Consider the following 15,291-nt stretch of genomic DNA (forward strand, 5'->3'; position numbering starts at 1 on the left):
TCCCGGGGTTTGCTGCAGGACCAAGGCAGTGACAGCAATCACAGAAATGATTAGAACTGTTAATTTTCAATCAGAACCCCTCAATCTGTGCGGGGAAGGGTCAATGCATGGAACAACACCGCCGAGGGCACAGCACATTCCACACCAACAGCCCGGCAGAGACAAGCCTGGCCTCAGGGGCTGGGGAGGCTCCCACCCCAAATCCCCCCAGGAACATCCCACTGGAATCCTGGAGCTGCCAGGGAGGCCGCAGCTCCCAGCCCTGTCCTGCTGGGGGCCGGATTGGGGCAGTTTTGGGGTTTTGGGACAGCCAGGAGCTGTGGTACTGGGGCAGTTTTGGGGTTTTGGGACAGCCAGGAGCTGTGGTACTGGGGCAGTTTTGGGGGTTTTGGGACAGCCAGGAGCTGTGGGATTGGGGTAGTTTTGGGATGGCTGGGGACTGGGAGCCGCCCTGGGTGCCCTCCTGAGCGCAGGGTTGCCTCTGGATATGGTAAATGATAGGAATAAAAGGGGAATACACACGGTGAGAGGCAGATTGGGAAGTCCACGTACCCCGATGATAGCATTCAACTCCGTCATTGTCACTTGCTTGGCACGTTCAACAGCCTGGGCCACCTGCTGTTGGTGCTGCGGGGACACAGGGCCGGGGTCAGCCACAGCCCAGGTGCAGGACCCCCCAGGCATGGTTCCCCTTCTTTTGGGCCCTATTTCACCCATTTTTCCCTATTTTTTTGCCCTGTTTTGGGTGCAGCGGTCCGGGGGCACCTCCGAGCTCCTCAGGGAAAAGGGGAAGCCCCTCGCAGCCTTTGGGGCTCGGTGCAGCCCCCCAGGCTGAGCAGGGCTCCTGCAGGGCCCAGCTCTGCCCATCCCAAGGGTTCTCCAGCATTCAGGAAGGATTTAAATCCCATTTCTCACATCCAACCCCCACCCAGGGGCCCAGCACTGCCTGCAAGGGAGGGGAAACCCCTGGGAGAAGCTACACGCCCTCAAAGAGGGTGTGGAGAAGTCCTTACCTCTTGTGACAGAAAAGGCATGATCTGGGCTAAAATCGTGTTCAGTCTTTTAGCAATTTCTGTCTGAAAAAAGGGAAGAGGGAAAAGCAGCAGTCAGCACCCGGCAGCAGCCTCCCACGGGTGGCACGAGGCTTCCTGGCAGCAGAGCTGTGTCCCCTTCCTGCCCCTTCCCAAAATCCCCTCCCTGTCCCTTCCCAGCAGAGGCACTGGGAGCCCCCTCAACTCTCCAGCCCAGAGACACTTCCCTGGGAGACTTCCACCCCCTTCCCACCACGGGATGAGTGTCCTGGAGCAGCCTGGAGCAGCTGGCTCCAAGCAAACAGCCAGGCTCATCCTGGGAGCAGCTGCTGCATCCCAGGAAATCCAGGGTTTGGTGGCCCCTCCACCTCCTCTCACTCCCAAGGCTGCAGTGGGGTTTGATTTTTCCAAAACACGCCTTGGCAAGGCCACCTGCCCTGTGCAGGGAGCTGAGTCCCCACCAGGGCTGGGGGCTCCGCTCTGCTCCCTGCCCATGGGTGGGATTCCCTTTGCCAGCCTGACATCCCACTCTGGAAACAGCCTGGAGGCACCCACATCTGCCAGCTGCACCCTGGGGGAGCTTTGTTGGAGGAAAAACCCCAGTGGACACCCAGCCCTTGCTGGGGATGGCTGGGACACGCTGCTCCTGCTACACAAACAACCCAACAAGCACCATCAACATTCCCACTGTCACCTAAGCAAGGAAACACTGGGAAAATCCTGACCTGCCCCAGCCTGGAGTCACCCCCGTGGAAGGAACAACCCCACAGACCCCAGAGCTCCAGGTCCTGCTCCAAGGGGTCCCCACAGAGCTCCCCATGGGCTGCAGAGCCACAGGGACACTCCTGGCCATCCTGTTCTCCAGAAGCACTCCTGGAGATCGGGTTAGACCTGATGCTTTCCTTAGGAATTGGCTCTCTGGGAGCTTCCAGGGATGCTCCCGGTGGGATGGCCATGTCCCTCTCCAGGGATGCTCCTGGTGGGATGGCCATGTCCCTCTCCAGGGATGCTTCCAGCGGGATGGCCATGTCCCTCTCCAGGGATGCTCCCAGCGGGATGGCCATGTCCCTCTCCAGGGATGCTCCCAGCGGGATGGCCATGTCCCTCTCCAGGGATGCTCCCAGCAGGATGGCCATGTCCCTCTCTAGGGATGCTCCCAGCAGGATGGCTGTGTCCCTCTCCAGGGATGCTCCCAGTGGGATGGCCATGTCCCTCTCTAGGGATGCTCCTGGTGGGATGGCCATGTCCCTTCTCCAGGGATGCTCCCAGCAGGATGGCCGTGTCCCTCTCCAGGGATCCTCCCAGTGGGATGGCCATGTCCCAGCCCAAGGATGCTCCCAGCGGGATGGCCGTGTCCCTCTCCAGGGATGCTCCCAGCAGGATGGCCGTGTCCCTTCTCCAGGGATGCTCCTGGTGGGATGGCCGTGTCCCTTCTCCAGGGATGCTCCCAGCAGGATGGCCGTGTCCCTCTCCAGGGATGCTCCCAGCGGGATGGCCATGTCCCTCTCCAGGGATGCTCCCAGCGGGATGGCCATGTCCCTCTCCAGGGATGCTCCCAGCAGGATGGCCGTGTCCCTCTCCAGGGATGCTCCCAGCAGGATGGCCATGTCCCTCTCCAGGGATGCTCCTGGTGAGATGGCCATGTCCCAGCCCAGGGATGCTCCCAGCAGGATGGCCATGTCCCTCTCCAGGGATGCTCCTGGTGAGATGGCCGTGTCCCTCTCCAGGGATGCTCCCAGCAGGATGGCCGTGTCCCTCTCCAGGGATGCTCCCAGCAGGATGGCCATGTCCCTCTCCAGGGATGCTCCCAGCAGGATGGCCGTGTCCCTCTCCAGGGATGCTCCCAGCGGGATGGCCATGTCCCAGCCCAGGGATGCTCCCAGCAGGATGGCTGTGTCCCTCTCCAGGGATGCTCCCAGCAGGATGGCCATGTCCCTCTCCAGGGATGCTCCCAGCAGGATGGCCGTGTCCCTCTCCAGGGATGCTCCCAGCGGGATGGCCGTGTCCCTCTCCAGGGATGCTCCCAGCGGGATGGCCATGTCCCAGCCCAGGGATGCTCCCAGCAGGATGGCCATGTCCCGGCTCCCAGGGGTTAACTCAGGCTGCTCCTGGCCGAGGCAGCTGTGAAAACAGCTCCAGCTCCAAGTCAAACAGGGCCGAGCGGCCGCGAGGATCCAGCGCCACAACAATGGCCGGAGCCGAGCGCTGGCAGGGAATCAAACGCCCCGAAATTCCTTCCGCCAGCCCCAGCAGCTCGTTATCAACAACACAAGTGATTAGCCAGGAGAGCTCTGGCCTCCTGCTGGCAGGGAGCCTCCTTCCCAGGACAGCCACAGCCACCCCCTGCCCCCAAAGCCCCCCGTGCTCCCCACATCACCCCAAAGCCTCACCCTGCTGATCCCACAGCTCAGCTCCCTTCAGCACCGCTGGGTTTTAAGCCCAGCCAAACCAAAGGAGCCCTCAGCTCCACCTGCTCTCAAGCAGCCCAAGGAAGATCCCCAAATATCCTGATTTGGGGGAGAAGTCTCAACGGACACCCAGCCCTTGCTGGGGATGGCTGGGACACGCTGCTCCTGCTACACTAACAACCCAACAAGCACCATCAACATTCCCAGAAGCACCCTAAGCAAGGAAACACTGGGAAAATCCTGACCTGCCCCAGCCTGGAGTCACCCCCATGGAGGGAACAGCCCCACAGACCCCAGAGCTCCAGGTCCTGCTCCAAGGGGTCCCCACAGAGCTCCCCACGGGCTGCAGAGCCACAGGGACACTCCTGGCCATCCTGTTCTCCAGAAGCACTCCCGGTGATTGGGTTACACCTGATGCTTTTCTTAGCAATTCCAGAGGCAGGGAACGTGCTGGCACACCGTGCCAAGGCAGGGACGGCTGGAAGTGACCACAGCTTGGACTCAGGTACCCTGGCCACAGCCACCAAGTCACTGGGATCATCACGGCCCTGAGCGTGAGGATGCACGGATCCAGCAGGCAGCCAGGGATCATGGACTCCTAGAACACTTCGGTCAGATGGGACTTCAAAGCCCACCCAGTTCCACTCCCTGCACCTTCTAGGAGCCCAGGTTGCTCCGACCTGGCTTTGGACTCTTCCAGGAATGGGGCAGTCACAGACACCAGTGTCCCAGCCCCCTTTTTAGGGAAGGATTCCTTCCCAGTATCCTGCCCCTGCCCTCAGCAGGGGAAGCCACTCCCAGTTTCCCATCACTGCAGGGACACTTTGCCGTGGTGACTGTCACCTGTCCCCAGCACAAGGCTCTGGCCAGCACAGGGTTTTCAGCACCCAGCACTCCCTGGCTGGAAGCTCCAAGTGCCAAACCCAAGCCCAGCCCTGGCGCCGTGACTGGAGCAGCCAGGCTGGCAGCACCAGTGCCACCAGCCCCCGTGGTGCCACTGCCGTGCCCTGCCACGGGAAAAGCTCCTTCCAGGCTTTTTGGCACTGGCACTTTGATCAGATTATATTTAGCTGCAGCTCCATTAAAGATTTATTCCTCCAGCTCCAGCCCTTGGATTGGGATGCAGCGAGCGCGGCCGCTGCTCCAGGAGCTCTGCCCTGGCAGCTCCTGGGTTCTAGAACAAATCTGATCCACCTTCGAGGGGAGAACACCAGCCAGCTTCCCTCAGCTGCACCCTGGAAAAACACAGCATCCAGCCAGGCTGATTCCATGGAGCAGGACGGGAAGGAGCTGGGCTTTCCCTGGACAGCCCTGACCAGCAGCACACGTGATGCTTCCACCTTTAAGTGCAAAACTTCCAAGTGAGATGTGAAGCCAAACTCCCCTTTCCACACAGAAAGAGACTTCCCACGTGGGATCCAGCACAGAGATATTGGATGTCCAAAATATTATGTTTACAACCACGAGGTTTCCTGTGAACACGAGATTCAATAGTCTTTAAATATTTGCTCACTTTCCCTTTTCCCATTCCCTGGCACATTCCAGTTGTCCCCATTAAAACTTTAACTGGGAGGGAAAGGGATTCTCTGGAATGCTAGAACAGGGGAGGGCTCCCTGCCCGACACCTTCCCCTTCACAGGGCTCATCCATCACCTTGCCCAGAGCCCCTGAGCCCCACCTCAGCTGCTCCTGCCAAGGAAAGCCTCCATTCCCACTGCAGGTTGCCATGGCAATCCCAGCTCCGCATCCCCTTCCGCTGCCCTGCATCTTCCCTGGACCAGGGCGGATCAAACACCCGGAGGGGGCACGGGGAGAGGCTCCCAAACAGCCCGGGAGCCAATCCCGGGGTACTCCTGGCTGTTAAAAAGGGCAAGGAGTCGGGAGAAGCTGAAATCCCAACTAATCCCCCCTCGCTCTGTGCCCCTGCCAGGAATCTGCCCTGCTCCCTGCCCGGAGCCTCCCGGCGTGGGGTTTCAGCGAAACCAGAGAAAACATCTGCACCGGTGATAAATCAACACCGGGACCACTTGGCCCCAGCTGAGGCTCCTGTCACCTGCTCTCAAAATGGCCAGAGCCACCAGCAGCATCCGAAGCACTTGGGGACACGGGGAGCTGCTGCTGGCACTGCTGGGAGCTGGGCTCGGAGAGGTGGCAGCTCGGTGTTAAATAGCTGGGGCTGGCTCTGCCCTGCAGCTCCTGCACTCCCATCCCTACACCTGGATGGGGCAGAGGGAATTTAAAAATAACCCCTGGATGTCAGTCATGGGAGAGGCAGAGCAGCCTTAAAACTGACCCACAAGCTGGGAGTGCCGAGCTCCAGGCTGGAGCCAGGGTGGGGGGGACACCCCAGACGGGGCTCTGGGCACTGGGGACGCTCCTTGTGCATAACTGTCTCAGTTTTGGATGGCCAGGAGGCAAACGGGAGCTGCAGGGATGTGCCAGACCCAGGGTGACCCTCCCAGACAGGTCCCAGCATCCCCCCATGGCACAGGACAGGACACAGATCCCTCCTGGGCTCCCTGGTCCTGGCAGGATGGAGCTGCCTGCAGGAACCAGCCCCACAGGCATTGTTCAGCATCCCAAAAAAACCTGCACAGGGCATCCCAAAAAACCCCAGACCTGTAGAGAACACCCCCTGCACAGGACAACCCCAAAACCCCCTGCACACATCACACACCCCTCAACCTCTCCCCCAAATGGAAAATTGTAGGAAATGGAAAGATAGAAACTTCCACAGATATTCTCCATGGGGAAGGGAATCCCACCAGGCCATGGCAGGTGGAGCCCCAGGACAGATTTTGGGCCACGCCAGCCCCAAGCCCAGCCTGCCCTTGCTGCTGGGTTTATGCTGTGGGATGAAGGATGGGGAGAAGGTGCCAAACACAGAACACTGCAAAACACCCCAAAACATCCCTGCTTATATCCTCAAATCCAGGAATCCCCAGAGGTGGGAGGGAGCACCAGGATTCTCCAAGGCCCTGCCCAGACACCCACCAACCCCACCGTGTGCCCCAGAGCGTTGTCCAAACGCCCCTGGAGCTCTGGCAGCCTCGGGAATGCAACCATTCCCTGGGAAAGAACAAACCCATCCACACACCCACAGGGCACCCTAAATCCCTGCAGGAGCACGGCACCAGCACCACCCCACAGCCCCCACTCGCAAAGCCCCAACCTTCTCCTCATCTGCCAAGCAGGGCTCCCTCCAGGCACACCCCGCGGTGATTCCCCAAAGGCTCTGCACCCCGCAGCCCCCTGCAGACCCCCCCAAACCCTCCTCCCTGGCAGGAGGAGGAGTAAATCACACGAGGCGTGAAGCACCAGCAGCATTTGTTGAAACCAGGATATTGTCTCTTTAAGCACATGAAAATCAGGCCCTTGAGCAGTGTGGTTCTCACTCGGGCGCACAATTATGGGTACTTTCAGCTGTCTACCACTATTTCAAGTGCTCTCTCCAAGCGGGCTGTCAATGGCATGTTGAAAGCTATTTGTGGCTGCTATCGTTATTAGCAAAGTGGAGAGCCTGGCTGATGAGAATTAAATTCAGGGCGGGGGTGTGGAGGGGCAGGACACAGCCCCTCATTAGGGAATTACCACCAGCAATGGGGTAAAGCTTGCAGAGACCCCCAAAACTCTGCCAGGAACCCCCAAAATCCAGCCAGGAACCCCCAAAAATCCAGCCGGGGAAGACAGAATTCCCTTCTGCCTTGGGAGTGCTGAGAGCACAGCTCACAAATTACTCGGCTTCTGAAGTATTTAGCAAATTATTACCTGGCACTCCTTGCTAACGAGCACGACAGAAAGGATATTGTGTTCCTAGAATATTCTAGAAACACACACACACAAAAAGCTGCTTCTCTCCCCTGGAAGTGTTGGGGGCTTTAGGTTTGTTCCAAGCATTAGGCAGGAAAACAAGAAGTGCTTCTGTGGAGCCTTCTCAGCCATAACAAGGAATCAAAGGCAGCACAAAGGTTCTGTCCTCCGAGGTGTCCCGTTTCCCCACGCAAAATGAGTTTTCCTTTTGGAATGGTTATTGCCCTCGGCGATTATCCACGGAGATCTGCACAGAAACAATGCGCAGCCGACAGGGGAAGGGAAGTTTCTTTTGGAAAAATCAATTAACCCGACCGAAAAAAAAAAAAAAAAAAAAAGGAAGAAAAGTTTTGTCGGGGTTTCAAAAGAAAACTCCTGATTGGAGCCGGGTTTAGGAAAGCTGAGCCCAGGGAAGGAGTTGAGTTCAGCAGGAAGACTGATGTAAGGAGCAATTCACTGCAACCGACTGGGGAATCACTTCCTAAATATTTCCTTGCATATGGAGTTGTTTATGAAACTCCATTTTTTTCCTAACGAGAAACAAAACGAGAAGAAAGAAGGGGGGGGGGGAAGGCCAAAAAAAAAAAACCCCAACCCCACACGCAGCCACATATGCACACACTTAATATTCAGCGTGGAAGAGATAATCTGTTATATAAGCCCACAGACAGACAATCCCCTTTTGCTTAAAGATGAAGTATCCATCAATGTTTGTCTGGAGCAGATGTAATCACAAGCAGTCAAGTCTGGAGGGCAGGACACTGCATGAATAATTCAAGCACTTCAGTCTACTTGATTGTGTGCAGATAAACACAAGTCAACCGCTAAACAGGTCAGCTGATAAACTTGTTTGTTCAGGACCAGCCACCCTCAGCCAGATGCCGGCAGGACCACGCCGCAATTAGCGGGATGCCTTGCGGGATGCCTGGCGGGGGGATGCTGCGCCAGGGATGCCTTTCAGGGGATGCTGCAGCCCCGGAGAGGGGGGGAAAACCCTCCCCGGGCTCCCGCTGCGGTCCGGCGCTCCCCGCTCGCCCCATTTTCGCCTGGAAGCGCAGCCTGGGCTGCTTTGTTTGTTTGCTCCGCGCTGCTGTCAATTAAAGAAGGAGACAGCTCCAGCTTCCCCGAGTTCCCGGCAGCGGGCACGCAGCAGATGTCACCGGGAAGCGCCCGGGCGGGCACGGGATGCTGCTGGAATCGCTCGCACAGCTCCCAGCAAAGCGGTGACCGCGCTGGGCCTCCTGGGCTGCCGGCACCGGGAACCACCAGGACGGGCCAAACCGGGAATTCTGCGGGTCCTGGGCCAGCCCCGAGACCCCCACGGCACACGGAGGAGGGGCTGCTCCATCCGCACCTCCCGGCGCTCATCCCACTCTGCCAAACCTTGGGATGCACCCATGGACTGGAGGAAAAGGCTTGGGAACGTCTTGGGAATGGCATCTCCCAGCGAGGGAACCAACCCAGCATCCCAGAGTGTCATTCCAGCATGTCCCAGCAAGGGAACCAAGCTGGCATCCTGGGGTGTCATTCCAGCATCTCCCCTAGCATCCCAGGCCATCATTCCAGCATCTCCCAGCACCGAGCAGAGCCGTCCAACACCCAGCACCCAGGTAGGAGGGTGGGCAGAGGAGACCTCTGCCCCAAGAGCCTGGGCTGGGGTCCCTCCAGGTGACCCCAGAGTCCCCCGGGCGTTGCTGAGGTGGCCGTGGGCTCCGTGTCCCTCTGGCCACACCAACGCCGTCCCCTCCTCGCTGGAGGCCAGGCCTAGCCCCCAATCCCGAATTCTGGGGTGCTCCCGAGCACCCCAGCTCCAAGGTGGCCGAGTCCCCCCCGAGCTCGGGGGTCCCGCAGCCCCCGCACAAGGACCCCGGGGCCGGGCAGCGGCCCCCGAGCGGGGAGTCGGGATTATCTGCCTGGAAGGAGATATTTATAAAAAACTGAAGACTAAGCAGGAATTATTTTCGCTGCCCCGTGACTACGGCGCAGAAAGGCGAGGGGAGGAAGAGAGAGGCGCATTCAGAGACGCTGCTTTGCATCTCATCAGCGCCCTGCGAGCCTCCTCCTCCTCGGAGGAGGGCGATGCCGCTATTAAGCCAAACCACTTTGGAGTTGAATGGGGCTGATTTGCGAGCGGCAAAGTTGATGTCAACTTCTATCTGCCCTAAGTTCTTAATTAGAACTCCTTCTAAAACCAGTAAGCAGCAGCAGCACAAATAATCAGGTCTAATCTCAATAATAACTTTATTCCTTTAAGTTTTACCATCATGTGCGCAGCCTTTAGGCTCTTTACCGATAATCTTATCAAGGTAGCACACCACATTCTGCTGGGGCCTTCTCTATTTTTTCCTTCAGGCAAGTTACACATTAGAGAAGACTGGAAGGGAGGGGAGGGAGGGGAAAAAAAAAAAAAAAACCACCAACAAAACCAAAACCCCAACCAGCCCCAAACATTGCTTCACTTCCCAGATGCAAAGACAGCTCCGCGCCATTGAGCAACACACGGTGAGCTCTGGAGATAATTCCCGGCTCGGTCTCACGCTCCGGCAGGGCCGGGAGCAGGGGATGACCTTACAAACAGCCCTGCTGTACCCACAACACGACCAGAGGCCAGCGCAGCCCCTATCAGTGTTTTCCAAGCCTTGGGAACGCGCTATTCCAGGTATTGACCTCCCAGCACGGCAGGCGAGGCTGTTCTCACCTCTCTGCATAAACACTCTGCCTAAAACCGAAATTCCTCGTGAATATCGACAAAATAACCCCACCGAGTGCCATCAACCTGCGGCTGCCAATTTAACAGCCGGGCCACGGGATCCCACCTGGAGTCACATCCCTGCCTCCAGCACTTATTCCCTATTTAGTGCAATCAGGGCCGATTTTACCTCAGGTGGAGGAAAAGGGCAACAGGAGATCAATCAATCACAACTTCCCCCCTCGAAATTACTCACCTGTTTGTGCATTTCAATATTCAAACCGTACGACATTTCGTAGTACTGGGGGAAGGAGAGAAAAAAATAGAAATAAATTCAATTAAACACTAGAGCCAAGGAGAATTTGAATTCAATTCACAGCAGGCATTTGCATAAGGTCATTACCAAAAAGCATCCTGGGCAAAACTGGGCTTAAAGCACGGGTAGCCAAGGAAATTACACCTTATAATAAGCAGATGTTTATGGGTTTAACTGGCAGGCACTTAACGAGGGGACACTCCTTTTGACTCCTGTTTTCTCCTCCTAAGCTACTTAGAAAAACAAAGAGGCGCAGAACTGGGTGACAGGCGTCTGCTCAGCCCTGGCAGAACAGGTACAGCCCGGAGTCTGGCCAAAAATCCAGCTTCTCACCGGGGGGGGGGGATTTGTTCCCCCCCCAGGGACCAGGGGAGCTGCCGGGAGCCCGGGGAGCGGCCGGGAAAGGGCGAGCTGGGTCCGGCCAAACCCATCAGAACCCCTAACGAGCCCACCCGGGGCCCGCCATGCTAATTTAGCTTTAAAAAGAGCGTTTTGTGGCAACAAAAGTGCCCATTTCCCTCGGGAAGGATGAACGGGAGAGGGGGGGGGAGGAGCTGCGATGGCTCCCGGGTGGCCTCGGGCCATTATCGGGGGGACCCTCACCAGCACCAGGGATCCCCCCGGAGCTCGGGGTCGCGGCTCCAGCCCCCCCGACCCCCCCCCCCCCGCGGCCGCAGGACCGCTCCAAAGGGGTTAACAGGAAACTTGGGATGGCGCTTCCAGCCGTCTGGGGCTCGGAGCGCCGGGCACCGCCGCCCCCCCGCCCCGGGGGTCCCCGGGCAGGCAGTGCCCGTGCCGGGGGGGGGTCCCCCGGTCCCCCCCGTTCGCCGGCTCGCAGCTAATGACATTTGCAGGCTGATCCGAAATCTGATTAAAGTCTCTCACCATAACGTAATGGCGCTGCATTTCGGTCTTCTCGTTCGCCAGCTTGTCATACTCCACTTTGAGGCTGGGGGGGGGTGAGAGCGCACGGTGAGACCCCGCGGAACCGGGGGGCTCGGGGCGGGGGGGGCGGCCGGGGGTGCCCCCGGGCTCACCTGTGGTACTGGGCCTGCAGGAACTGGAACTCGTCCTTGATCCTGTCGCAGGACTCGGCCACGGTGAATTTGAAGCCCGGTTGGCCCGGCTGGTGCGGAGCCTGCGGGAAGCGGCCGCGGGGGTTACCGGGGGGGCCGAGCGGGCGGCGGGAGGGGGGGCAGCCGGAGGGAGGGGAGCGGGGGGCGCGGGTCGGGGGGCGGCGGGGGGTACCGGGACTCACCGGGTGCCGGCCCTGGGGGTACATGGCCGGGCTGGGGCGCGGTCACTGGAAGCAGCCGCGCCGAGCCTCGCTACGGCGATCGCGACGTGCGGAGCTGCCGCTGCTGCCCGCCGGCCTCGGAGCGCTCCCGGAGAGGCCGAGAACTGAACAAAGGGACGAGAGGAAAGTCCGTGCGGGGGGCGGAGGAGGGAGGGCGGAGGGGGTGGGGGGGGAGCGGGCCCGGCCGGTTCCCCCCCGCACGTTCCCCCCCCACCCCAGCCCGGCCCCGCACCGCCGGGGAGGCGCCCGCGGAGCCGAGCCCAGCCCCGCAGCGCCGGGGCCAGGTGCCGACCCCCCCCGGCCGCCGCGCTCCGCGGGCCTCCGCTTCCTCACCCCCCCCTCCTTCCGGCACTCGCTGGCGGAAAAAAAAAAAAAAAAAAAAAAAAAAAAAAAGAGAAAAATCACTCCCCCCCCCCAGAAAAAAAAAAAAAAGGAAAAAAAAATAGATCAAAAAGCCACAGCGACAACAACAACAACGCGGCGGCGGGAGGAGGGTCCCGCGGTATTCCTGCGGCCGGGAGAAGGGGAAGCAAAGCCAGGAACTAACGCCGGAGCACGACGGCCATGGAGGAGAGGAGGAGGGGGAGGAAGGCCGTACACATCCGACTTCCCGGGCGCCGCGGACATGCGAGGTGCGAGCGGGTCCCCCGCCCGGGGGCGGCCGTTCAGCTGCGTCCAGCCGGGATCGCCGTAACTCCGGGAGCCATCGCGGAGCGGGCGCGGAGCGGGGCAGCGGCGCCCGAGCACGCGGTGCCGCCACAGCGCCCGGGCGGAGCGGGGCGGCGGGCGGGGGACAAAACCCGGGCGGCCTCGCCGCCGCCAGCCAATCGGAGGGCTCTGCGCCCACGTGGGGCCCCTACCGGCGGGCGCTGATTGGACGGCTGTGGCGTAACGTCACAATGGCAGCTTGTGTCTGACGGAGGGGCGGCCGCGAGCCACGCCCACCGCGGGCCCCGCCCCGCGCAGGCCCCGCCCCGCCCCGCGCCCGCCGGCCCGGCCGTGACTCGGGCCCGGCGGTGCCGTAACCCCGCTCTAGCGGCCCGGTTCGGGCGGTAAAACAAACACGGGCGCTTTGGCACCGGAGCGCCTCCGCTCCTCACCGAGAAAGCGCTCGGTACGAGTCCCCCGTACCGGCGGGCGGCGGCAAGGCCGCCCAGCCTCCCCCGGCGGCCGCGCGGCCCCTTTGATGTGTCGTGAGGGCCGCGCTGCTCCCCCTCCGCGCCTCCCCTCACGCCTGAGGGGCTTTAACGAGGAACACGGGTAATGGCGTTAACGTCAGACCCTCCCGCCGCGCCCGCGGGACACCCGGCTGCGCCCCCGGGGGGGACTCCGCACTCGCCGCAGCGGAGCGGGAGCAGTCCCGGTCCCGGCGGGCCGGAGGCAGCGGGGCCGCAGCACCAACGGCCCCACGGGCGGGCCGGGCCCGGCCCAGCGCACAAAATGGCCGCTCGCCCGCGCGTCAGACGGAGCCTCCGCCCCACGTGGGGCCGCGCGCCGCTCAGCGCCTCTCCGCCAATCACGGCGCGGAGCGGGCCGCCGCTCCAAGGCTATTGGCCGCGGGGAGCGGCGCTGTCAATCAAAGCCACGCGGGGCCGCCGGCGAGCATCCCCCGCCCGCCGCCCGCCCGCCATGGCGGCGTAATTAGCCCGGGCCGGCGCTTCCTCCAGCTCAAACAATCTGTCACCGCCGAGCCGGGCGGGCCGCGGCACCGCCGCGATCTCTGCGGCAACACCGCGCCTCGCCGCTCTCTCGACAAGAATGACACGCCGCCGCTTAAATAACAAACAGGAGGCAAAACGCCCCGAAATGCCGCCCCGCTCCTCGCTCCCCGGCGCGGGGGTGCGAGCGCCCCGCTGACCCCCGGGTGCGGGACGGGGGTGCCCCGGCCCCCCCCCCCGCCCGCCGCTAATTGGGCGCGTTCCGGTTGTTGACGTGACGAGCCCTGTCAGCGCCCGGCGCTGCCCATTGGCTGCCGCCGCCTGGCCACGCCCTTGCCCCACGTGGGGCGCGGTCGGAGTGCCGCAAAACGCGGAGCAGATTAAGCGTGGAGCGGAGTCACCGCACGGCCGCTGCCCCCGCGCCCTTCCCGCCTCCTCCGCCAGTCCCAGCTCTTCCCAATTCCCACGTTTTGCCGCTTTTCGGCTTTTTTTGGGGGGCTTTTCTTCTGTCGAGGCAGCAGCTCTTTGTGAATCCCCTGCACTGCACGGGGTACATCGGGGTGATGTTGGGGGATCCATTGGCATATCCACAGGAGCACCCATCGGGATGGACATTGGGTGTCCATTGGGGTGTGCATCCCTTGGGGTATCCATAGGAACACCCACTGGGATGGATATTGGGTGTCCATCCCTTGGGGTATCCATAGGACCACCCACTGGGATGGACATTGGGTGTCCATCCCTTGGGGTATCCATAGGAACACCCACTGGGATGGACATTGGGTGTCCATCCCTTGGGGTATCCATAGGAACACCCACTGGGATGGATATTGAGTGTCCATTGGAGTGTCCATCCCTTGGGATATCCACAGGAGCACCCATCGGGATGGACATTGGGTGTCCATCCCTTGGGGTATCCATAGGAACACCCATCAGGATGGACATTCAGTATCCATTGGGGTGTCCACTGGTGTCCCTCGAGTGACCCATTGGGACCCCCACTGGGGAGCAAACCCCCCCTGTCAGGCAGATGCTGGGAGCTGGGATAATGTGGGAGCACAGCTTCCCGAAGCACTCGGACCAGGAGCAGCTCCTGGAACCACTGGGGCCGGAGAAACAACAAAAATTAACGTCAAGGAGCAAGCCTGAGAACCTTTGTGGTCCTTGTTCCCCCTGCCAAGTGCCCTCTCCGAGGGGGCCCAAGGTGGCAGGGATTTAGCGGAGGGACGTGGCCGAGCTCCCGGTGTCACACACTGCCATGGCTCCCAGGAGACCCCAAAGCAAAGGGAGCAGCACCTGGGAATCCTCCCCTCGGGCAGGGCCCGGGAATGGGACACGCTGCCCTTCCTCAGCACTCTGCCCCTCTCCCCGGATCATTCCCGGCAGGAAAGGGGAGGTTGTCCCCCTCTGCCCCCCGGTGAGACCCCTCTGGATCCCAGCACCAGCGGGACCTGGAGCTGCTGGAGCTATTCCAGAGGAGGCCACGGAGCTGCTCCAGGGCTGGAGCCCCTCTGGAGCCAGGCTGGGAGAGATGGGAATGTTCACCTGGAGAGAGGAAGGATCCAGGGAGAGCTCAGGGCCTGAAGGGGCTCCAGGAGAGCTGGAGAGGGACTGGGGACACAGGATGGAGGGACAGGACCTAGGGAATGGCTCCCAGTGCCAGAGGGCAGGGATGGATATTGGGAATTGGGAATTCCTGGCTGGGAGGGGCTGGGCTGGAATTCCCAGAGCAGCTGGGGCTGCCTCTGGATCCCTGGCAGTGCCCAGGCCAGGCTGGAACCTGGGACAGTGGGAAGTGTCCCTGCCATGGCAGGGGTGACACTGGATGAGCTTTGAGGTCCCTTCCAAACAACGCCAGGGTTCAAGGGTTCTGTCCAGTCCTCACTCTGTACCCACAGAGCTGGAAAATGTGGAAAAGGGGGTGATTCCCGTGGTGGGGCTGAGCCAGACTCGCTGTCCCAGGGACTTTCCAGGGCCAGACTCAGGGGACGTGAGGCCACTGGGAGAGGAACAGAAAGCGGCGATTTTGCACTGAAAATTCACTTTATTGCTCAAAATAGAAGCCATTAGCTGGGCTGTGCC

General features: G+C 60.9%; 1 protein-coding gene across 10 annotated transcripts in view; it reads right to left on the bottom strand.

Moving 5' to 3' along the window:
• The window catches only part of TLE3 (TLE family member 3, transcriptional corepressor), a 32,226-nt gene extending 19,895 nt beyond the window's left edge, over positions 1-12,331 (bottom strand). For 4 of the 10 annotated variants that reach the window (XM_059858782.1, XM_059858780.1, XM_059858781.1 and 1 more), the window contains exons 1-7: positions 12,099-12,330; positions 11,513-11,655; positions 11,292-11,392; positions 11,140-11,203; positions 10,195-10,239; positions 1,014-1,076; positions 553-627 (exon numbers count right to left, since the gene is read on the bottom strand). In XM_059858782.1, the coding sequence (XP_059714765.1) occupies positions 553-627; positions 1,014-1,076; positions 10,195-10,239; positions 11,140-11,203; positions 11,292-11,392; positions 11,513-11,536 (372 nt within the window). In that variant the 5' untranslated portion in view covers positions 11,537-11,655; positions 12,099-12,330. Of the gene's footprint in view, positions 1-522; positions 628-1,013; positions 1,077-10,194; positions 10,240-11,139; positions 11,204-11,291; positions 11,393-11,512; positions 11,656-12,098 lie in introns of all 10 variants that reach the window. The other 6 variants (XM_059858777.1, XM_059858778.1, XM_059858776.1 and 3 more) reach the window with 4 other exon arrangements.
• Positions 12,332-15,291: the final 2,960 nt, after the last annotated feature.

Source organism: Haemorhous mexicanus, chromosome 13 (assembly GCF_027477595.1).
Source record: "Haemorhous mexicanus isolate bHaeMex1 chromosome 13, bHaeMex1.pri, whole genome shotgun sequence".
Taxonomy (NCBI): Eukaryota; Metazoa; Chordata; class Aves; order Passeriformes; family Fringillidae; genus Haemorhous; species Haemorhous mexicanus.